This window comes from Gekko japonicus, unplaced genomic scaffold, assembly GCF_001447785.1.
Source record: "Gekko japonicus isolate JY-2015 unplaced genomic scaffold, Gekko_japonicus_V1.1 scaffold37, whole genome shotgun sequence".
In the NCBI taxonomy this organism is placed as follows: Eukaryota; Metazoa; Chordata; class Lepidosauria; order Squamata; family Gekkonidae; genus Gekko; species Gekko japonicus.
The window spans coordinates 2,231,330-2,255,765 of NW_015171503.1; the positions used below are offsets into that span (position 1 = coordinate 2,231,330).

Sequence of the window (24,436 nt, forward strand, 5' to 3'; positions counted from 1 at the left end):
AGAATAAATAACAGGGTATATATGGGGGCGTGTTCCTTGGATGGAAGGGACTCCATATTTTCCAGAAGCATTACTAAAAATATATTGTGAGGTGAACTCCAGATGTGCATACAACAGATATTACTACACTGATACTGCATATATAAACCCACACATGTTACCACAATATGCCCACATCCATGTGGGAAGTAGGTTGTCTTTTACACACACACACCCCAAAGAAGGCAGGAAAATGTTCCCATTCGCAAGCTTCTCTGGATTTCCAATTAATTGTGAATGGTTGCTAAAATTCTCCCCAAGACTAAATGGGATATTTCAGGTAATCTGCATTTATCCATACTTTCTAGAGACAAGTTATTTGAAAAGGCCACCTGTGTGCATTGACAGTTGAAGAAGCCATTTGTAACAGGTGGGAAAGAGTTAGCTGCCTCCCCTCTCTGCTCCTCAACAAGTTTCTTGGGACAGTGAGGCAAAAAGAACCCACCTGTACTTTAATCAGAATGACAACAATCGTGAATGAATGGGTGATATTACTGGAGCCTCACACAGTGATCTATCACTGCTTTGAATCAAGTAACAGCAGCATCTATAAGCAGCTAAAACTCTCAGTGCTGGTGCCACAGTCTTCCCATTAGAAGAATACGCCCATTGTGATCTGTCAGGAGAGGTTAAATTCACTAAAATTGCTGCTGTGCTGAGAGAGCCTCTGATGGAAAATGGCACAAAGGTAAACAATTTGCTTTTACCACTCTAGCTTCAACATCAAAGTTGAAGTTCCAGAAGGGATCGGTATTTACAATTTGTTTCCACAGCAACAATCTGCAATTTTAATACTGCATTCTTAGAGAACTCACAGAATAGCAAGCCAAAGATTTGAAAGGGAGATGGGACAACAATCATACTTCAGCTAGCTGTCCCTAGGAACGTGGCAGTGCTAATATTGCTTGCTTCTCACACAGGCACATGCACGCACACATATATATTGCACGCACGCACTCCTTAGACAGTATCTTGCAGCTAACAAGCATGATAACTCCCATCAAATATGTGATGTTTCAGTCTCTGGTGTGCTGCCAACGGATTTCAGTTTGCTCTCTTAAGTTGCAAACATTTCGTCAAAACCTCCTGCTGGAAACTGTCCTATAAATGAACCCACAAAAATACAACATTCATTTCCTTTTCTGGAATCAGGAACACATTTTTGTGGGTCCTGCAGGGCATGCTTTCATGTGATGTGTGCAACTATGCCTTTTGATGGGGTAAAATGGCTGCAAAATTCACTTTGCAGTGTATTCTTAAAAATGGCAGAAACATCTTATGCATTCATTTGTTTAAAATCATCATTTCATGATGTAACCATCCCTGCTGTTTTAACATTTAACATTTCCCCCCACTTTCTCTCCTACCAATATGCATTTCTAATCATTTTTGTTCCCTTGTAAGAACACCCCCACCCCAAAAAATATTCAGTCTGCATCTAAAATATACTGTGGGTGAAAATAGCATTATTTGCAGGTGATCTGCAGCCCTATTGGAGTTGGGAATATTACTTATAAAGAACATTCATATACATTCAAATGCATGAGCTATTTCTATTGAATCTCCAGTAGGAAAGGCAGCCACATAAAGCAAGGGAGCCCAAAGAAATTTTTTACCAAGACAGCAGGCATAACCCCCTGCTCTGGAGGGAAGAGATACAGATCAGACTGAGGTGTTGTTGGTTAATGGGAATTCAGGCTACTCTAGATGAGTTTGCACTCTACATTAAGGTGCTAGTTAACACTTTGGAAGTGCTACTAGACAGGGGTGTAGACTTCTGAATTGGGGGGAGGTACAGGGCTGGTCCAGGCCCATACTTGGTTATCTATATTACATTATTTCAATATAACCTATATACTAATTCCCGAGGTCCCTTTTCCGTGCAGATACTTATTTCCACTCACTCTCCAAAAAGTAGGGGGGAAAACACTTCGGGAGGATTGAATTCCCCCCAATACCTTTTAAAATGGCCTTCACAGGGGCCAGTCATTCCAGGCATCAATGGTGAGAGTTCTAACTGGCAGGGTTATTGGTAACATTTCCCCCCGTGATTGGCTTTGTGCGTATTAAGGTCTTCATCCAATGCGTCCTCAGCAGTGAGGAGGGATGGCCCCATGGAAAAGGGCCTTCTCAGTTTCAGCATCTCATCAGTGAGGTTCCCTTCTCTTAGCCCTCTTGGTACCAAACCTGTTGCTTTTCCAGCATCAAGCCAAAACTTCTTTTATAAACCTTCTGGGACAGGTTACTTGTGTGTTGGCCCTTTAGGATGTTTATACGTTCTGACTTTTCAGATCTGCTTTGGTCTGTCAGACAGCTCTTGTCAGATTTTTTGTTGTTTGTTTGTAATATGATGAGATTTTAATCTTTGTGATCTTTTCAGAGCTAGACGGTTTTAGCTCATGTGGTTTGAGGTTTGTGCTCTATAGGTCAGCCAATGATGTGGCTTTTGTTTATTGGAGTTCTATCCTGCTGTTTGAAGTTTAATTTTTGGGTTGTCTTCTATGTTGTGATTTTATGGTCAGGTCTTCGGGAAACCACCTTGAACTATTATTGGAGAGGGGGGTATTTAAAAGGGGAGGGTAGTCTAAATAAATAAGTAAATGGTTTGTAGAATGCTATGCAGTACTGACACTGATAATGTTCTCACCATGCCCCATTGATCATGGGTTGGATCCAAAGATACTGCTGAACATGAAAAGGGAACAGAAATCAAATATGTCCTTTCCCTTTCCCTAGAGATTCAGCAATCTCTTGCACAAGTGAAAGCACAGGCATTGCTACACCACAGTGTAAACTTGCTTAAAAATGAATATATTCCATGGTGCCACAGTGTAAGCTTTTGAAAAAGCTCTTGTGCAAGCATTTGCAGAACAGCTCTAGCATGTATTTTCTGCATACCTGGTTCCTAGGCTCCAATTGTATGCATTTGATGATATTACCCACTTCAGTATGGGTATCTTGTGTACTAGAGATGGGCACAAAAAGTGTCAGTACTGTCATTCTTTTAAAAAAGATTCAATTTTGTTATAGTCATTGTTCTAAGGTTTTTTAAACCACTCGTTTTTTGTTGTTGTTTCTATTGGTTGGGAAACACATTTCCATCTGTATCTCTCATCCCCTCCAGTAATTCTCAGGATTGTACCTCCTTCTCCATGGCCTCTCTGCCAGATTTTGGAAATCTTCCCTGGGCAGAGGGAAACTTGTTTTTCAAGGCACCCCAAGAAAGCAGGCAGAATGGCTGAATGGGTGAATAATATATCAATGATTAATAAAATGCCACAGGGCAAGCATCATATTTAGCAGAGGCATGACGGGTATGCAGGGAATAGGCAGAACTATACGTAGCTATGTGATCCTAGCTGTTGTGTATGAAATGTAATGTATGATGGTATTGAGCTTGAGTCTGACAAGGGTATTGTAAACTGACCTATCAGAACAAAGGAAGTTCTGGAGGGAAGCAAATTGTCTTTATGTATAGTTTATGATTGGATACTATCTGACATGTGGGCGTGGTTTGCCAAGCCCGGACTGTTTAAAAAGGACCCTGTTGCTCCATTGTTTGTCTCATTCTGGTTCTTCTGACTTCATGTTCAATAAAGCTGTTATCACTGTTCACCTGCTGCCTCGAGTCTTGTATCTAACAATTGGTGACGAAGATGGGATTATAGAGTGGGTAGGCAGCCCCGCTGAACCGACGCCAAGACGGCGGACGACCGAGAAGCCCCTGAGGAACCCAGGGCGGAAGAACGAGACCCGGCTGATCAAGCAGCTGCAGCACTTGTGCCAGTGCCGGCACAGAGAGCAGTGATGGCTGCCAACCCACAGTTTGAGGCATTCGAACCCAACCTCGAGGACTGGGATTCATACCTGACCAGGTTCAAGTTCCATCTCCAGGCTAACCAGATCGAGGGTGAGGACCAGCAGAAGGCGACGCTCCTTAGCTCCTGCGGAAGGGCTGTCTTTGACGTCGCTCGGTCCCTGGTCGCCCCGGGTGAAATCAAAACCGTGTGCCTGGCTGAACTCAAGCTGAAATTGCAGGGGCATTTCGCACCGCAACCCTCACAGATAGCTAGCCGACACGCATTCTACAAGCGATCCCAGGCCACGAACGAGACGGTTGCTGAGTACATATCAGCCTTGTGGAAGGCTGCACACCCGTGCAACTTCACCAACCTTGAGGAAGCACTCCTCGACCGACTTGTCTGTGGCATGAGGGATGAAAAGCTACAGCAATGATTGTTCGCATGAACGGCTCTCACCTATGCTGAGGCCTACTCCGAGGCTATTGCTGCTGAGGCCGCTGAGAAAGCAACGCAAGAAGTGCGTCAAACACTGGTCCCAATCCAACAGGGGGCCAAACAAATCCGTACAGCATGGGTCAACAAACGAGTCCGATGGTGAGCGTGATGACGTCAACCATTCTCGTACTCTGAGGCCCAAGCGGACCCAAGTGAAAACTGCGTTGAGGCAAACCTGTGCCGGATGCGGCGGAGATCACGAGCGGGATTGATGCTGGGCGAAGGACATCGTTTGCCAGTCCTGTGACAAAGCAAGGCCATTTGGCCAGAGTCTGCAGGGCCAAGAGGAAGAAGACACCACTGTCGTCTCCTCGTGCAAGCCCCTGGGTTCGAGGCAAGGACAACGCGAGGTCTACAGATTGCCATCTGACCAACTGCTGTTCCTGCCCTTCAACCGTCCTGAGGACCGGATCGCAAGCAAAGAAGATCTACGTCACCGTTTTGCTGAATGGCATACCGTGCAAGATGGAGGTCGACTCGTCAGTGACCGTCATTTCATTTGAAACCTTGCAACGTTTGTTTCCGCGATGGAGCCATCGGCGTTTGCAGCCAAGCACCATCCACCTTTCCGATTTTCAGGGAAGGTGCATCCCTGTGGCTGGCGAAGCCACATTTGAGGTACAATTCAAAGGGTTCAAGGAGTCTCTGAGTCTCCTTGTTGCCGAGGGGCGCCAAGCCAGTCTGTTGGGCTTAGACTGGTTTGAGGCCCTCGGAATTGCTATAAGTAGTATTAATCAATGAAAATAAATTGAATTCACTGTATGTGGAATTTGCAGATGAGTTTGATGGTACTCTGGGAATGTATAGGGGACCACCTGTAATGTTTGATCTAGATCCTGCTGTAGTGCCTATACGGCTTAAGTATCGCAAGGTACCAATTTCTCTGAAACTCCATATAGAGTCCGAGCTGGACAAACTCATGGCTCAAGGTGTGCTTGAACCAGTACCACATTCAAAATGGGAAACCCCTATCGTGACACCGGTAAAGCCTGACGGGTCAATCCGTATATGTGCTGATTACAAATGCACAATCAACAAGGCTCTGCAGCAGCACTCTTACCCAGTCCCCGTAATTAATCATGTGCTGGCATCATTGGGGGAGGGTAAAGTATTTGCAAAACTAGATCTGGCTCAGGCATATCAACAGCTGCCAGTAGACCCACAGGCCGCCTTGGCACAAACCATTGTCACGCACAGAGGGGAGTTCAAAGTGAATCGCTTGCAGTTTGGCGTAAACGTGGCCCCAGGCATATTTCAAGGCCTAATGGAGGGTTTGTTAAGGAACCTGCCAGGGGTGGTTCCTTATTTTGATGACGTTCTGATTGCCGGCCGGTCTGAGGATGAACTGGCAAAACGCCTCAGGTCCATGTTATGTAAGTTCCAAGAGGCTGGGTTAAAGGTAAAAAGAGCCAAATGTCATTTGGGAGTACCCAGCGTAGAATTCTTGGGGTTCCAAATCAATGCTAAGGGTGTCCACCCCACTGCAGGGAAGGTACGGGCCATCCAAAATGCCCAGAAACCTGACTCTAAGAAGAAACTGCAATCCTTCTTAGGTATTTTAAACTTTTATCATGCCTTCCTGCCACATAAGGTGTCGATAGCCGAGCCATTGCATCGCCTCCTCAACAAGGGTGTAAAGTGGGAGTGGGGCCCTCAGCACAACCGGGCTTTTAACGCTGTCAAATCTTTGTTGTCATCCGAAGCTGTTCTTACCCACTATGACGAAACTAAGCAACTGGTGTTGGCTAAAGACGCGTCTCCATATGGGGTGGGGGCTGTGTTGAGCCATGTGCTGGCTAACGGCAGGGAAGCGCCAATAGCCTACTACTCTCGGACACTCATCCCAGCCAAGAGAAACTACGTCTAAATAGATAAGGAGGGGTTGGTGCTAGTGGCCTGCGTAAAAAAGTTTCATGACTTTTTGTATGGCAGACCGTTCATAATGGCCACAGACCACAAGCCACTCCTCGGGATTTTTGCACCTGACCGCCAGACGTTCAACGTCTTGTCTGCACGGATGTTGCGCTGGATGGTATTTCTATCTGCGTATTATTATGTCTTGGAGCACCGGCCAGGAAAAAACATGGGGCATGCCAACGCCCTCAGCCGCTGCCCCCTGCCAGAACTGGACAATGACCCCGCACTGGCTTACAAGGTGATGGCCCTCGAGGAACTGGTCAAGCCTCTGGTGCACACATCGGACGTTGCGACCGCCTCTGCCCAGGACCCCACCATCGCCAGGGTTCTTAACTGGGTGTGGAGGGGGTGGCTGGTGGGGCGTGTCGATGACTGCTTTAAGCCGTTTGCATCACAGCAAAATGAATTGTCTGTGCACTGGGGATGCTTACTCTAGGGAAACAGGGTGGGGGTTCCCCCTAAGTGTTGGATATTACAAGTTGAAAACACTCAGTATATCTGGGGTTAAATGTTTGTTTATGTTACTCACAGGAAGTCACATGTTTTTCATGTAACCAATGTTCTTTAGCAGTAGAAAGCCCGGGAATTTTCTCCCTGATCTAGGAATTTGATTGGGATTAAAGTGTCAAGATATATTAGAAGAAGAAGAAGAAGAAGAAGAAGAAGAAGAAGAAGAAGAAGAGGAGGAGGAGGAGGAGGAGGAGGAGGAGGAGATTGGATTGATTTCCCGCCCTTCACTGGGAGTCTCAGAGCGGCTTACAAACTCCTTTCCCTTCCCCTCTCCACAACAGACACCCTGTGAGGTGAGTGGGGCTGAGAGAGCTCTTGACAGGAACTGCTCTTTTTCAAGGACAGCTGTGCCAGAGCTTGTGACTGACCCAAGGTCACATCAGCAGGTGCAAGTGGAGGAGTGGGGAATCAAACCCGGTTCTCCCAGATTAGAGTCCGCGCACTTAACCACTACACCAAACTGGCTCTCTTTTATGGCTTCTCTTCCCATCTTTGTTTGATGTTCTGAAGAACAAGAAGAGTAGCCATAATATCTCTCTTTCTAGTTTTGTCTTTGTAGAGTAAGGATGTAGCCGATTTTGCTCTGTTGTTATTTTCATCCCAGTTACCCTTCCCATGCTAGAATTTTGTAAAAACTTTATATTTTAATCACACATGGACTCTCAGTTTGAATTATTTTACTCTGGCTCTGCAGGACTATCTTATCTCTGCTAAATACCATTTTTTCAATATCTCACTATCACCCAACACTAAGCTACGGGACCAAGTATTGGAGACTCTGCACGAATACCACCCCGGCATCGTACACATGAAGGGACTGGCCAGAGGGTATTTCTGGTGGCCGAAAATCGATGTGGACATAGAGTCCTGGGTCCAGAAATGTGAGGAATACCAGTTGTCCCGGCCTGATCCCCCACATGCACCAGTGACCCAGTGGGAAAAATGTCACCACCCCTGGTCCAGGGTGCATGTAGATTTTGCGGGCCCTTTTCAGGGCCAAGTTTTCCTCATTGTAGTGGACACTTATTCTAAGTGGCTCGAGGTGGTCCTCACAGCAAAAATGACAGCACAAACGGGAATAAATGTTTTACGTCGCCTGTTTGCTACGCACGGGTTGCCAGACACACTGGTGTCTGACAATGGGACATGCTTTATGGCCACTGAATTTAAGGAGTGTTTGGTGGCAAACCTCATTGCCCATAGCACGTCCGCACCATTCCACCCAGCAGCCAACGGGCAGGCCGACAGAATGGTGCGGACCACAAAGGAGACTTTGGGCTGCTTGGTGCAGGGAAACTGGGGCCAGAAGGTGGCGTCATTCCTCCTCCACCAAAACGTCACGCCGCACTCCATGATGGGGCGGAGTCCGGTGGAGCTGCTAATGGGTCTTTTTCCAAAACTATAATATCCTTTTTAAGGTGTGGTGACCAGAACTGCACACAGTATTCCAAATGAGGTTGCACCATTGATTTATATAGGGTCATTATGATATTGGCTGATCTGTTTTCAATACCCTTCCTAATAATCCCCAGCATAGCACTGGCCTTTTTTATTGCAGTCACACACTGTCTTGACATTTTCAATGAGTTATCTACTACAACTCCAAGATCTCTCTCTTGATCAGTCTCTGCCAGTTCAGACCACATCAATGTGTATTTATATTTAGGATTTTTGGCTCCAATGTGCATCACCTTGCACTTGGCCACATTGAACCCCATTTGCCATGTTGAAGCCCACTCGCCCATCCTTGACAGATCCCTTTGGAGTGCCTCACAATCCTCACTGGTTTTCACCACCCTGAACAACTTTATATCATCCACAAATTTAGTCACTTCACTGCTTACTCCCAACTCCAAATCATTAATGAACAAGTTAAAAAGCAGTGGACCAAGTACTGATCCCTGCGGTACCCCACTGCTTACCCCCCTCCACTGAGAGAACTGCCCATTTATACTCACTCTCTGTTTTCTATTAATTAGCCAGTTTTTGATCCATAAAAGGACTTGTCCTTTTATCCCATGATTTTTGAGCTTACTTAGGAGCCTTTGATGAGCTACTTTATCAAAAGCTTTCTGGAAGTCAAGGTAAACAATATCTATTGGATCCCCCTTGTCCACATGTTTGTTCACCCCCTCAAAGAACATTAACAGGTTAGTGAGACAAGATCTTCCCTTACAGAAACCGTGCTGAGTCTGCCTCAATAGGTTTTGTTCATCCATGTGCCTACTAATTCTTTCCTTAATAATGGTTTCCACCAATTTACCCGGTATCGACGTCAGACTGACTGGCCTGTAATTTCCCGGATCTCCTCTGGAACCCTTTTTAAAGATGGGAGTGACATTAGCTACCTTCCAGTCCTCAGGAATGGAGGCTGATTTTAAGGAGAGATTACATATTTTTGTCAGGAGATCCACAAGTTCACAATTGAGTTCTTTCAGAACTCTCGGATGTATGCCATCTGGGCCTGGTGATTTATCAGTTTTTAAGTTGTTTATCAGTTTTAGGACCTCCTCTCTCGTCACCTCAATCTGACTCAGGTCTTTCAACACCCCTCCCGAACTCAGCGGCTCTGGAGTGGGCAAGCACCTCTCATCTTCCACAGTGAAGACGGAGGCAAAAAATGCATTTAGCTTCTCAGCCATTTCCCTATCATCCTTCAGTACTCCTTTTACCCCTTGGTCATCCAAGGGCCCCACTGCCTCCCTGGCTGGTTTCCTGCTTCTAATGTATTTGAAGAAAGTTTTATTGTTGGTCTTTACATTTTTTGCTATATGCTCCTCATATTCCCTTTTTGCCTGCCTGACCACAGACTTGCATTTTATTTGCCATAGCCTGTGCCCAGTTTTAACAGCCTCACTGTGACTAGCTTTCCACTGCTTAAAGGAATCCTTTTTACCTTTTACAGGTTCCATTACTTTGTTAACCATGCAGGCTTTTTCCTGTACCTGTTTGTGCCTTTCCTAACCTGACGAATATATATTTTTTGAGTTCTAGGAACATAGTTTTAAATAGTTCCCAAGCTTCCCCAATGGTTTTGACCTTTTCTATCTTTCCTTTCAGTTTCCTCCCCACATGTCCCCTCATATCAGAGAAGTTACCCCTTTTAAAGTTAAAAGTGGTTGTGTCAGTCTTTTTGGCCAATTCCCTATTTATACAAATGTTGAACTCAACAGCATTATGATCACTGTTCCCAAGCAGTGCAATCACTTTTTCATCTCTCACCAGGTCTTGAGTGTTAATTAGGACCAAATCAAGGATCGCTTCTCCCCATAGCACAGTCATCTAGAAACTCAATCTCTTTTTCTTGACTAGAACACATATTGACCCAATCAATGTGTGGGTAGTTAAAATCACCTATTACAACACAGTGTTTTTGTCTAGCTGCTATCTTTAATTTATTCATCATTTTATAATCCTCCTCTATTTTTTTATCTGAGTCTTGTATCTAACACTAGCCAAGGGATATTGTTTAATTAAGTGGCTTGGCACTGTGGTCTATTACTGACTTCAGTGCACACACAGTACTGAGGGACCACTATTTATATAGATTCAGGACTATTTTGGGGCAGGAACGCACAGGAACGGAGTTCCGGCTGGCTTCAGAGTTTTGTTGGGTGTGGCCTATTATGCTACCAAAAAAGCCCTGTATAGAATTAAAGATTTCTGTAAGCCAGTGAGCCAGCAAGCACTTTGAAAAGACAGACCTCTCTGTGAAATCCTCTTGGGTAGTTAGATATGTCTGAAAGTCTGCTGATTGGTAAGCATCCCTGATAATCACATATTTGCTGTAGCCCCTTCCTCTGATATGTTAATTCTAAGTCCAAGGAGTAGGCACAGTAATAAAAAGACAGATCCCAAGATTCCTGAGTGTTACTGGCTGTTCTTAATGTACATCCCTAACATGTGAAGATTTCAGTAGTCTCAAGTAACGTCATTCCTTTTGACACTGAAAGCTGCCCTTAAAGCTAAACATAGGCAACTTATGCGGAAAATCAGGTTCTGAGGCTATTTTATGGAAGGCAATCAAGTCCCTTAAGGAAGCAGTCATGCCCCAGCACTAAGACTCAATTTTTAAGGAATGTGCCAAAAATTGGTAAAAGTGTATATGTTTACACTATGCAAAACCAAACCTGTGAGAGTGGTTTTGGCTCAGCTGTGGTTTTTGGCACTTAACATGCCTTTTTTTCTTACTGGTCCTAGAACACTTAAGTCAACACCAGTGAAGTCAAGTGGAAATTTCTCAGGAGCAACAGCTGCCAAAGACTCAAAGCAGGATGTGTACTGATAGCAAGAAAAGCAAAGCAACTGAGTCAATGAACTGCATAATATGCCTTGTTATTTCCCTGTTTCTTATATTGATCTTTTTAATGGCATGCTCATTCTTGCTTTCATGCTCCCATCTATAATATTGACCTCCCAAAAGGGGAGAGTTTCAAGATGTATAGGCCATATGGAAGAATTTTCATTGTAACAGAAACCTGAAAAGCAAAAGTAATCATATAAATTCCAGATCCACATTTGGATATGCAATACATACAATGTCTCAGTGGAGGCTCCATGTTACTGAAAGAGCGCCCCTAAGAATTCTAGTTTCATGGTCTGTCACAAGCAACTAGTGTGGGTTAAATGTGACACTTATGCAGTATTTAACCTAGGACTGCCAACTCAGGTTGGGAAATTCCTGGAGATCTGGGGGTGGAGCCTGGGGAGGGCGGGGTTTGGGGAAGGGGAGGGACCTCAGCAGGGTATGATGCCAAAGCAGCCATTTTATCCAGGGGATCTAATCTCTGTAGTCAGGAAATCAGATGTAATTCTGAGAGATCAGCTGTAATGCCCCACCAGGAGGCTGGCAACCCTACCATGTATCCACCCATGACAGCTTATGTTGGAGGTACACGAGAAAACCTGCTGCTGCACTGTGGCTGGAAAACATTTTTTAAAAGGGATGAGCAGCTTCTTAGGAGGGGTGACAGTGTGCACACCCAGGGCAGGATTTGGATGCAGGGTATGAGAATGAACAGAAAAATCCTAGAGAGCAGGGGTCCCCACCTTTGTTGAGCTAGTAGGCACTTTTGAGCGTTTTGAGAAGGAGTAGTGTGACTGTGAACCACCGCAACATGGCTGCCATAGAGGCTGAGGCCAATTAGAAAATGTTAGGAGGTCCCAAGCCAAGTATCTTCCTCCAACGCAGGGAGCTTCTTCTGAACAGCCAGCTATGGCCACTGTCAAATGTGTGATTTTGCTCCAGCAATCCATGCTTTGATCACATCCAGGTTAGACTATTGTAAAGCGCTGTATGTGAGGCTGCTTTTGAATATGGTTTGGAAACTTCAGTTGGTCCAAAATGCAGGAGCCAGGCTACTGTGCTGAAAGGTCTGCACTGGCTCCCCGTCTGTTTCCAGGCACAATTTGAAGTGGTGGCTCTTACCTTTAAGGCCCTAAATTACTTGGGATCGGGGTATCTGAAGAACTGTCTCCTCTCATAGTTTTGAGCCTGCTGATTAAAATCTGCCTTTCTAGCCCTGCTCTCTGTGCCCCTGGCCTTCAGATGGGAGGCAGGTGACAATCAGAGAGAGGGCATTTTCTATGGCAGCACCCTTCCCCTTGCTATCTGGGGGGCGGGGGGGGGCTCTGAAATTTACCTGGCTGCTTCTTGCTCTGACTGAGGGCTGCTCGGAGCAGGGGGCAGGGCTTGTTGCATGTGCCCGCCCCCTGGGCTCTTCACTGCTGGAGCTCTGCTCCTGTGCGCTCCTGCCGGAAATGACCCCTGGGGGGGGTTGTTTTTTGCATTTGTGTGTTTGTGTGTGTCCATGCCTGGAAGTCATGGTGACCTCTGGCGACTCCTACAGAGAAGGCTCAGAGAAGTGGCTTGATAGCCTGCCTCTGGCCTCCCAGCCCTGGTATTTTTTGGAGGTCTCCCATCCAAATACTTGCCAGGGTTGACCCTCCTTAGCTTCCAAGATCTGACAAGATGAGGCTTGCCTGAGCTATCCAGGTCAGGGCTATCTTGCCCATTTTTTTAATTGTCTGCTTCTGTTTTATGCATAAGTTCTGTGCTGCTTATATTGGGCTTGTGTTTTACTGGTTTGTGTTTTAATATTGTGTTTCTTAATTGTAAGCTGCCTTGAGCCAGCCTCTGAAGAGGCGGCATAGAAATTGATTGAATGAATGATGCCCCCTGTGGATACAAAGGTGATGCCTCCTGCTCCTAGGAAGCAGATGAAAACCTAGACTGGCTTTTGGCTGGAGGGGAAAGACGCTGTTTATTTCCATTTGAAGAGAAAGGGGAGGGTTTGTTCTTCTGTGGCCACAGAGAAAATTTGTCAAGCCCCAAAATATAAGAAAGTCTATATCTATGACCAAGACGAGGGTGCAGTTTAGAGCTGCCAACAGTGGGTTGAGTAATTCTGGGAGATTTGAGCGTGGATCCTGGGGAGGTTTGAGGAGGGGAGAGACTTCAGTGGGGTGTAACGCCTTAGATTCCACTATTTTCTCAGCAGTCATTCTCTCCAAGGACCTCTGTATTCTGGAAATCCATTGTACTTCTAGGAGATCTTCAGGCCCCACCTGGAGATTGGCAACCCTAGAGCTAGTACACAGATGCCATGTACTTGCCCGGAGTTCAGAGCTCTGCTACTTAGTCAGCTATCCCAAAGATGCAAAAGTTAGGTAGACACCAGGAAACACATGTGCAGGAACCATGGCACCCATGGGTGCCAGGCTGAGGTTCACTGTCACATGCCCCTTGTGTCCCAGTCTGGTTGGCAGTGTAGGCTGACTGTCCCTGGGTCCCTAGTAAGTTGCAACCGTCTCCACACAGGGAAGCAGAGAAGGAACAGAAGGCTTGTATGGGGCAAGGAGGCTCTACAGCCTGTGCAGGCATGGCAAGGGTGAAAAGCAGGTTCCTCAAGCTGATGCAGGAGCTTGGAGCAGGAATCCCCACACAAACACCATGCTAGAAGCTGAAGACGAAAGACCAGCTTTTTCTTGGTTAGAAGAAGAGTAGAAGGGTTTTATACCCCACCCTTCACTACCCAAGGAGTCTCAGAGTGGCTTACAATCTCCATTCCCTTCCCCTCCCCACAACAGACACCCTGTGAGGTAGGTGGGGCTGAGAGAGCTCTGAGAGAACTGCCCTTGAGAGAACAGCTCTGAGAGACCTGTGACTGGCCCAAGGTCACCCAGCTGGCTGCATGTGGAGAAGTGGGAAATTAAACCTGGTTGTCCTGATTAGAGTCTGCCACTCTTAACCACTACACCACACTGGCTCTGACTCCAGATACGAGAGACTAGTGGGAACTGTTGAACCAGCAAGGCATCTATCCATTTGCAGGCTTATATAGGAGGCTGGGAACCCTGACCTTCCCCGTAGCCTGGTTAAGGCCCTGGCTCCTGTCAAGATGGCCCTTCCTTCTCCTGGGAAAGGCTGCAATGAGGTAGGCCTCAGGCTGCTGGGGGCTTTCCTTTGCTGGGTCCATGCTACCACCCTGCTTAGGGTTGCCAGGTTTGGGCTGGAAAATACCTGAAGACTTTGGGGGTGGAGCCAGGAGAGAGTGGGGCTTGGGGAAGGGAGGGGCCTCAGTGTGGTACAATGCCATAGAGTTCACCCTTCAAAGCAGCCATTTTCTCCAGGGAAGCTGATCTCTGTCAGCTGGAGGTCAGTTGTAAAAGCGGGAGATCTCCAGGTCCCACCTGGAGGCTAGAAACCCTAACCCTGCTCCTTCTCTGTCTTCATTCCCAATGGTATGGGGAGACTGTGGGGGTGTGGGGTCCTGACCAGGATCCTACAGCAGCTCAGAGCCAGCCAGAGGTAGGGTTACCAATCTCCAGGTGGAGGCTGGAGCTCCCTCAAAATTGCAACTGATCTCTTGACTACAGATATCAGTTCCCCTGGGGGAAAGAAATGGCAGCTTTGGAGGGTGGTATCCCACATAGTCTAGGAGAAACTGAAGTCCCTCCCCAGAAACTACCCCGAAATCTCTAGGAATTTCCCAAGCCAGAGTTGGCAAACCTAGCCAGAGGTACTGACAGGACGCAGGTCTCCTCAGGACACTCGTGGTGAGTTGAATTCTTGGGGAGGGGGACCAGGCCTGGTTGCTGGGGAAGAGCCACAGAATCTGCCTGCAAAGCATTTGGAGGAGCCTGTACCATGGGCATCTCAGGGCCCACAAGGGATCCTTCTTCTCTTCTTGCTGGTGAGTGAAGTCAGTCTTGACTAATGATGCAATATACTGCTGACACGACACATATGCTTTTGCTCTCAGCTGCAGACACAACACTACAGAAAACATTCATGGATCTTATCATACTGTGCGTTACATGAATTTGGGTCATACTTCCTAATTCCAGTTCTAACTGGAGATCGTCACTGCTGGCAGAGGAGATTAAAAGGGCATCTTAACAACTCTCGTGGATAAATTGGGGATGGCACTGAAATGGCACAAGGCAATTTCCATAGCATTTCCCAAAGTAAACATGACACATGAGAAAATCCTACACCAGTCTGCTGGTAAATGTACACTAGAGATTATAAAATACACCAAGATCCTTGTGGGTAAAAAAACCTCTCTGTACCATCACATACATACATCCTTCTGTCACTTCCAGGTGAAAAGATCCAAGATCCCTGAGCTCATAGGCACGCACAACAAGGTGTGTCACTTGAAAGCCCATGACATTCTTCTTTAAAGTTGTTTAATTCGTCTTACATTGCAAATGGACTCAGGATCCTCACTAAGCCGCTGCCTGTCCTGTATGCAGGCTACATCTAAGTTGGAAAGCCCTTTGGTAACATTAGAACAGCCATGCGTGCATGCATGATCTGCTCTGTGACCTCAGAGCAGATCAGCCAATGGCATCAAATTAAGCGGAGGCGATCATGCAACAAGAGGTGGAAGACTTCCAGAAGGGAGATTCAATGACACTCACAGCTTGTCTCACTGTGGGGCCCTCTGCTAGAGAGACATATGGCTGCTGTTTACTACTGCAACTACTTTATCTCTTTAAGCTTTGATTTTTTTTAAAAAAAAACTATAAAGAATTATCTTGCATTTGTGCCTCATTTTCTGAGGCGTGCTTCATTTGTGATGTAAATTTTTATCTTGCCCAAATAAACTTTGGCCAAAAACTAGCTTTTGCTAACGTACAATGTTAACATATATAAAGACCCTGAATTCTTCCAAGGGAAACAGACATCTGCTAATAAATATTTGTGCAATATCTGCAATTCAGCTCCTTCAGCATGTGCTGCTATATGCAAATCTGAAACAGAGGAAACAATAGCGAAGCTGTCTCATCTAGTTTCTTTGTCTAATTGTAAGTAATGAGTCTGCCTTTAAAAACACAGCTCCCTCAGCAGTGAGAAAGGGTATCAAAAAAGACACAATTTGAAAGAAATCTTGGGAACAAATGCATGCCAAAATGACCAATTAAAGGCAGACTGACAGATTATATTATAGATATAATGTTTATATTACACATATACACACACATTACCCTCTCTTCAGCTGAAAATACCAATGCAAAAATAGCATTTCTTGCCAAACACAAAGTATACAAGAAACTGTAGTGTTTCAGTCAAAAACAAGTGTGACCTTGTGGATAAATTCTGGGTCAGGGAGACTCACCCAGTTTTCAGATCTCTACTCAGCCATGAACTCATGGGATGGCCTTTGTCTAACCTACCTCACAAGGTTGTTGTGGGAATAAAAAGGAATAACCCATTTACACCACCCAACACTCTTTGGAAGGAGAGAACAAATGTTATAAATAAATCATAGCTCTGCAGCTGTCACTTGAGCTCTGTTTTGTTCCTCTCCAATTCCTGTTTGTCACTTTGGATCTGTGCTCCTAGGTGCCAGTTTGGCTTAGGTTCTTCAGCTTTCCATATTTGGCCTTGTTTTCCTTTTTTGACTCATGATGCCTGGTCCATACATGCAATAGAATGAGATGGTAATGAGGTGGCGGAGACCTGAGGTGATGTGATCTCTTCAGACTTCAGGTGGGAAATCATATATTTTTTCTCCTATCCTTAAACACACACGCACACAACTCCCTGGAAGTAATGAATTGTCACAGCAGGAGACAGGCTGAACTGGAATCACAGAGTTTGAAGGGAATTATGGGCCATCTAATCCAATCTCCTGCTCAGTGAAGAAAACCTCTTCATTTCTCTCTGCTTACCCCAACTCTGATCTTCTAGTTTAATATTTGCAGAGATTTGTTTTTACACCTGGAACATTAAAAGACACTCCCCCCATCTGCAGTCTGAAGTGGTAGAGCCCACTCCGCACTCTCAGGATTTCATTACCTCAATTTGCTGCATTCTGCTGTCACAAACTTGGGTATAAACCAAGCTCATATCATTTGTTTTTTAACACTTTTCTGCTTTCTGGCCTCAAAGCCCAGCCTACTACCAGTCACATTTTTCATATTACCCTGACAACTACTTCATTACTCTCTTTGTGGTCCAGGACTCATAAATCGACTACAAACAGATTTAAAAGGACAAGACCATCATTTTTTTATAAGCCATCTAAAACAGAAATGTCATCGTGCCGAAACATCCACCAGTTCTGTAATAGCAAGTCAAACACAGACAGCGCTAGGAATCTCCTAGCCAACCAGTGAAGCGGATCAATTTGTGAACACTTCTGGGAGGCACGCATGAGAGATGTCTATTCACGCGACCAGTCTAAAACTTATGAATCTAATCTGCTAGTTTAACAACTAAGGTCTCCAGAAAGTACTACGGCTGAGATGCAGCTGGCTCACAAATCACATTGCTCGTGTGAACGGATTGTACTTTAGATCACACAATAGCAAAGGGTCCTGTGTGAATGTCTGACCCAAGCTTCCATATGAGGCTCACTGCAAAAGGAATTACATTTGCTGAAAAGACAGAAAGGCAAAAGTAAGGCATCTGAGCTTTCAATAATCATTTCTACACAACAGTTATGTTCCTCATAAAGAGTGGAGGCTAGAAAAATGCACTGGAGGCACATAGAAAGAACAGTGAGATAGTGTGGAATAATGCTCTATCTCTCTCTGTGTGTCTCTGTCTCTGAAAAGGCATGTTTAAAAAATGATCCTTTCAAACAGTAGCAAAGTCATCTATCCTTTTTCATATGAACAACTAATTCACACTACTCATTCAGGTTGCAGTCATCAACAATTAGACCAAGTGACCCACCTTTCTCTTTCCCTTCCCTCTCATCCCCACCCACCACTGAGACATAGGCTATTATCCATCTGTGGCAACAGCACATTCAGTCATGTGTTTTTTAACTAAAGTAATTTCCGGATAGCAAAGACGTGCATTCTAATGTAGAATGTCCAACTCAGATCCCAGAAGTTCAAGATTCTTAAACTCAGACAGCTTTATAAAATTCAAGAAAGTCTTCCTGAACATCCTCCAAAATGTCACCCAGAATAAAAAGTGTAATTCCTCATGCAAAGACACAGAGAACCCTTATTATGAACGTCTCAACAGCTAGTTCTTTGTTCCCTCCCCCCAAACTGAAAGTTAGTTAAAATTTAACTAATATGGTTACATGGTAAAGATGAAATAGAATTCTTAAACCGATGGTCAAAAGTGTATTATTATGTAAAAACTAAAGACTCCTGTAATGTAACAAGATAATATTTTATACATGTATATTGTGAAAATGACATAAATAAAATTTAAAAATTTTTTTTTAACTAATATGTACTGTACATCCGACCACAAAAAAATGTATCACTCTTCGGAAATATTTACTATGACCCCCTGCCTGGACTTATTTTATTTAAGAAATTTCTATGCCTCCTCATCAGAGTCCTTCTCAGAGCAGCTTAACAATTAAAATAATAAGTTAACATTACAAAAACAAAAGCCATTTTTTTAAAAAAAAGCCCAGAGACATAAAAAGCATAAAACTATCCAGAAAACAGGCCTCAGACCAAAGCAGACCACTAAAAAAGCTGGAATGATAAAACCCCTAATTACACGATGTGTTTTGGCCTGGTGCCTAAAACACAATAAAGTAGGCATCAGGCATGCCTGAAGGGGAATGTGTTCCAAAGGCAAGATGCCATCACTGACAATGCCCCGTCTCTAGTCATCAGCCGCCTCACCTCTGAAGGCAGAGGCACAGATAGCAGGGCTTGAAAGGCAGGTCTTAATTGCAGGCTGGATAGTCCATTGCCTGGAGTCCCATTTGAGAAAAATGGGGATATCACTATATCTAAAAACAAAGTGATTGGCTCAGGCCAACCACAGAAACAGCAAAAATATGCCATTCACAGACAAGGCAGGAGTTTCTACATAGTCAGGGAGACTCCACTGTATGCAGAAATATATGGCTTGAAAATGAGCCCTCAAAAACCCTCATAAGTTGTCCCCCCCCCCCGGCTAATTTTCAGGGTTGAGAATACATAGAACGTTGAAGGCAGCTGAAAGTCAGTTAAATGGGGAAAGGAAGGAAGGATAAATTAGCCTACTCAAGTACATGAGAGTTTATCAAAGCCTGAAGGGCTACAGAGGGTGGGAGATGTTATTACCGTTTTCCCCTTCTTTTTTATTTCTTGCAGACCAACCAACTTGTAAATATAACTAAGAACTAACCAACTAAATAATAGTTGTGTGCCATTATATCACAGCCAACTCAGCACGGCCCCAGCCATGGTGTTTTCAAGGCAAGAGATGAACAAAGGTGCCTTGCCATTGCCTTCCTCTGCATGGCAACCCTGGTCTTCCTTCGTAGCGTTCCATCCAAGCACTAACCATGGCTGACCCTCATTATGAGATCAAGCTAGTCAGGGCTATTCAGATTGCTAAATGAATCAATAAACTAACAATCCAAGTGTGGGTGCTGAACCATATTACATCAGACCATGTCATAAGGATTCAGCATTTTGCTGGCAGATTAATCCATTTGCAATGTAGTTGCTGAGCCTAGGGTAAAGCAGGGCTGAATGTACTCAGCAAAAAGATTTAGAGCTGCCAGCTGGAGCAGTTGCTGAATGGCAAGGAACTGCATTCAGTTAGGAATCAAGAAGCCTTCAAATATTAGTGAATACATTATTTTAATACTCTGGACAGATCACTGAGAGCCAGTTTGATGTAGTGGTTAAGTGTGTGGACTCTAATCTGGGAGAAACAAGTTTGATTCCTCACTCCTCCACTTGCAGCTGCTGGGGGACCTTGGGCAAGCCATAGTTCTGTCAGAGGTGTTCTCGAAAGAGCAGTTCTCAAAAGAGCTCTCTCAGCCCCCCCTACCTCACAGGATGTCTGTTGTGGGGAGGGGAAGGGAAAGGAGTTTGTAAGCCACTCTGAGACTCTGAGTGAAAGGTGGGGTATAAATCCAACCTCTTCACTTCTTCTTCAGATCACACAGAGCAAACAACTTGGCCCAAAGAGTGCTTGTACATGCTTCTGGCATGGCTACCTCTCCCAGGCTCCACCTCCTTCCCAAGCATCTAGTCCCCTGAGATGGAACCTTTTGCTCCACTGCACCCCTGTCCATTCTCCCCAAATACATTGCCTCCATTGATGAGTAGGGCTGGGGACCACAAGGTCTTTGGTGATTCAAGGAGGTATCATTGCGAAAGGTTCACATTCAAGAGCCTCTGGCGAGAGGGATTGCTGGCTACTGATGTCTCCATAGTTTGCACCACTGCACCTCACCCTTAACATTCTTTGTTTGCCCTACCTAGAGTCATGTCCAGGTTTGCTCAGATCATGAAGCATCCAGTCATCACAAGTTAGCTTATGCTGGCAATTCAGGGAAGGGACAGAACCTCCTTAGAATGTTAAGCCTCCTGGCTGGCCCAAGGGCTACCTATAAATGGCTGCACGGAGGGCAAGCGCAAGAAAACAGCTTTTCCTGTTATATTTTCTGTCTGCAACGAGTCATGGAGAAAACTTCTGCTCTACAATACAGTAGCCTTCCGAGGGAGTTAGGATACCTGCCGTTGCTGCAGTCACATGCTTGATTGCTCATTGCACCCCAGCATTATCTTGATACCCTTCAAATCCCATTATCTTAGCTGCTGGTTGGACAACAGTGGAGCACAGAGCACAGCCCCACACAGCAAGTGGAGGGTGAGTGAGAGGAAGCAGCGGGTCTCTGAAAGATGCCGTTTATTATAGACATGATGTGGCTAAGATGGGGGCAGAATTGCCTAGCAGCAATTTGGTAGAGATGAAGGGAGTTTCCACTCATGGTCACATCCCGAAGGCATTTGCTGCTGCTCAAGTCCCACTTAACTGAAGGGATGCTGAATGGGAATGGTGCTTGGAACAGTAGAATAAATTACTGGCCCTTCTGTCCCTGCCCCTAGGATACAGTTCATTCAAAATGGAGAGGATTCACTGCAACAAGGATTTCCTCGATTTTGGGTACAATACATGTGAATGTAATTAGTACAATACATGTGAATACAAGAAATGAATGAGGCCACACTTGTAGAATAATGTAGGCACACCAGATCTCCTCTACACATCACATCAGAGTTAGAGATCAGTGTAACCATTAAAGTTCTCAATCCAACCTTAGCAAATTATCAGCTTTTTCTTTTAGAGCTGTGAATATTCTTGTCATCTATACGTATTTATAGCTGTCAGAGTTATAGGCCTTGACAAAGCTGAATACCCAAGTCCTTCTAGAAAATCAAGGAATTTCCAATCATATATCTACCACACAGTCTATCATATAACATAAAACAGATACATGCCACACAATGTAAAGATCACCTGGAACTGGGTAAACAACACTACCTCTCATGTTCTAAGCTTTCAAAGAGTCACAATATCACTCCTTTGGTAGCAGAGAAAAGCAAAGAGGGAGATGAAGGGGAAAAACATTTTCAAATATGCCTGTCCCCTTTCTTCTTGCTGGCTCCCTCTCTGGCTTTTTTTAATTCCCACTGACCAGAGCTCTCTCTGAAGTCTTTCCTTTCGCCAGCAGCTCCTTTTGATCACATATTGTTGAGGCTGAGGCACTGTTTAAATGTAAGCAGGGAACAAAGTGATTCATTAAATATGTAAGTAACGCCATCTCTTACCTGTCAGGTGGTCTGCAAGGGCAGGAGGACAAAAAAAGGGCTGAGAAGATAAAGAAAAGCTAGAAAGCACAGCTCATGGCTTTGAAAGGATATGGATTGCACACCATCTTGATGCACCAGTTCCGAGGACTGGTGGTCTGTTTTAAGCAGAAGAAAACCACAGGAGCCAAATCAGGGTATGGTACGTCTGGGTCTGGTAGAGGCTCAACGTCGTCATCTTCGTCGTCATCGCCCAGATCTGGGGATGGTGGTGGCTGCTCCAAGGGGGTCAGTTGCTCAGTAATTCCCAGATCCACACGTTCCAGAGGGCACAGAGTGGGGTTGTGAGCAGATGGATTCCCCGAATGCCAGGCAGAGGAGGGGTGGGAGCCCTGTTCTGCCATGCTGGCATGAATTGAGAACCCCTGGAGAGGGAAAAAAAGACACTGCTGTAGAACAGCCCACCACCAAGCACTCAGTGTGACTATTTTTGGTTTGGCAACACTGGAATGACAGACCTGCTTACTAATGTCCTCCTCATTCCAGGCCATAATGAGCACTTTTCATAACTCCTCCTCACTCTGTCTCAATAAAAACATTTATGATTAAAAGGCAACATTTTAGCCTGCAGTACAGACACCATTGGCAGCAGAGCCTGACTGCAAATACATTTACTTACTGCCAACTAGTCTCAGCAATGTCCAGGATACTTCATCACAGACCTCAACCAAGGCCCAGTTATACCCGATCAAGCTTTCATATAGAAGGCCAAACTACATGTTACACTGCTTCTGGATCCACTCCAGGCCAAACCAGACATGTACTGGGATTTCCGTGTGGAAACAATTTTCAGGGCTGTGGGGTCTTATTTGGATGAGGATCACAACCTGTGAGAAGGGGTTGGGAAGGCCTAAAGTACCCCTGACCTAAAATGCCTATTAATTTTATTTATTTATTTATTTATTTTATTCAATTTATACCCCACCCTCCCCGCAATGCGGGCTCAGGGCGGCTTACATAGTGGCAAACGCCTCTATTAAGCCTCTATTTACCATATTAGGGAAACTTACACAGGCAATTCAAACATTTAAGTTTCAGCAACAGGACTAATAGTGACTCCTTGGGGCTATTTTGGGTCAGGAAAATGACATTTTAAAAACCATGGAAATTCCATGTTCAGAATATTTGGTTTGACAGAACCTGGAAAAATTGTGATAAGCAGATATTGGATCTGCATTTATTGGATCTGTGCACAGTTTGTTTGTTAGTTATCCTTGGTCTCATGGGCTGCCGTAAAGTTACCCTAATGTATTGGAATGCTACATATGTGTCATGTTGTGAACTATTCATAAAAAGGTAAATGTTCCCTTGCTCGAAAGCCAGTCGAATCCGAGTCTAGGGTTGTGGTGCTCATCTCCGTTTCAAAGCCAAAGAGCTAGCGCTGTCCGAAGACGTTTCCGTGGTCATGTGGCCAGCATGACTAAACGCTGTTACCTTCCCACTGAAGTGGTACCTATTTATCTACTTGCAATTTCTTGCTTTCGAACTGCTAGGTTGACAGGAGCTGGAACAAGAGGCGGGAGCTCACTCCGTCATGTGGCACACTCGGGTCTCGAACTGCTGAACTACTGACTTCCACAGCCTACAGTTCAGCATCTTAACCACTTGAGCCACCGCAGCTCCAGTAAATTATTCATGCACTAATGCAATCGCAGTTGTTCTGCCACACTCTGAGTGGCATATGGATCTACCCAACTCATATTCTCAACATGTCATTTGCTTGTGTGACTTGGTGTCTAATCTTCTCAAATATGGGCATCTCACCCCACAGTGTCTTTTAGCCATTTTCTTCATTCACTAAAGCCCATTTAAAATCCTGTTGATGATGTCATATTTCTGGCTGCTTAATTAAACCTCCTAAATCCCTTCTTAATCTGGGTTTTGAGTCACTCTGCTGATTCTACATGGCCAACACAGAGCATTTCATCCATCCTGTCTTCTGCATTTTCAGATTCCGCCAAGATTCCTGCTTAAGTCCAAATATGCATTGACTTCAACACCTGAAAGCACATTTGAAGTGGCAGCGCTTGATGTATTCATTACCACACGTCTCAAATACTAAAATTTCTGGAAATCAAAAATTTAGCTTGCATGGGCAAATTTGTGAGATCAAGTTCCAAAGCAAGACATCATCCCACTATTCCAAACCAGGCCCGTAGCTACAGTGGGGGCATCTCGGGGGCCCAGCCCCCCCGACTTACTGCCAAGGTCCCCCCGACTTCCCATCCAGCGCAGCCCCCCCCCACTTCTTCTTTTATTATTTTATTTGTGGCACTCCCTTGGGTGTGTGTGTGGGGGGGTGCCCCCAACTTTTTAAAAGGCTCCCCCAGTTTAAAAATCCTGGCTACAGGCCTGATCCAAACTGGCTGTACTATGCACAGATTTAGCACAGTCTATAAACTGATATACATACGGAAATAATAGGCACGGTAGCTATTGAGCAAGTACAGACAGAAAATATGCTATTACAACCTGCTTATTTTATTTCAAACAAGGCTCTGCCCTACAAAGGGAACAGCTATGAAATACTGCCTCTCTTTACCAAGATTGATCAAAAGGTGACAAAAGGTTACAGGAAATAATAGGAC

The 24,436-nt window shown here is 45.0% G+C and overlaps 1 protein-coding gene across 1 annotated transcript in view; it reads right to left on the bottom strand.

Moving 5' to 3' along the window:
• CACNA1I (calcium channel, voltage-dependent, T type, alpha 1I subunit) overlaps nucleotides 1-22,192 on the bottom strand; it is a 441,973-nt gene extending 419,781 nt beyond the window's left edge. Inside the window, exon 1 of the mRNA XM_015419166.1 lies at nucleotides 21,903-22,192. Within this exon, the coding sequence (XP_015274652.1) occupies nucleotides 21,903-22,192 (290 nt within the window). The remainder of the gene's footprint in view (nucleotides 1-21,902) is intronic.
• Nucleotides 22,193-24,436: the final 2,244 nt, after the last annotated feature.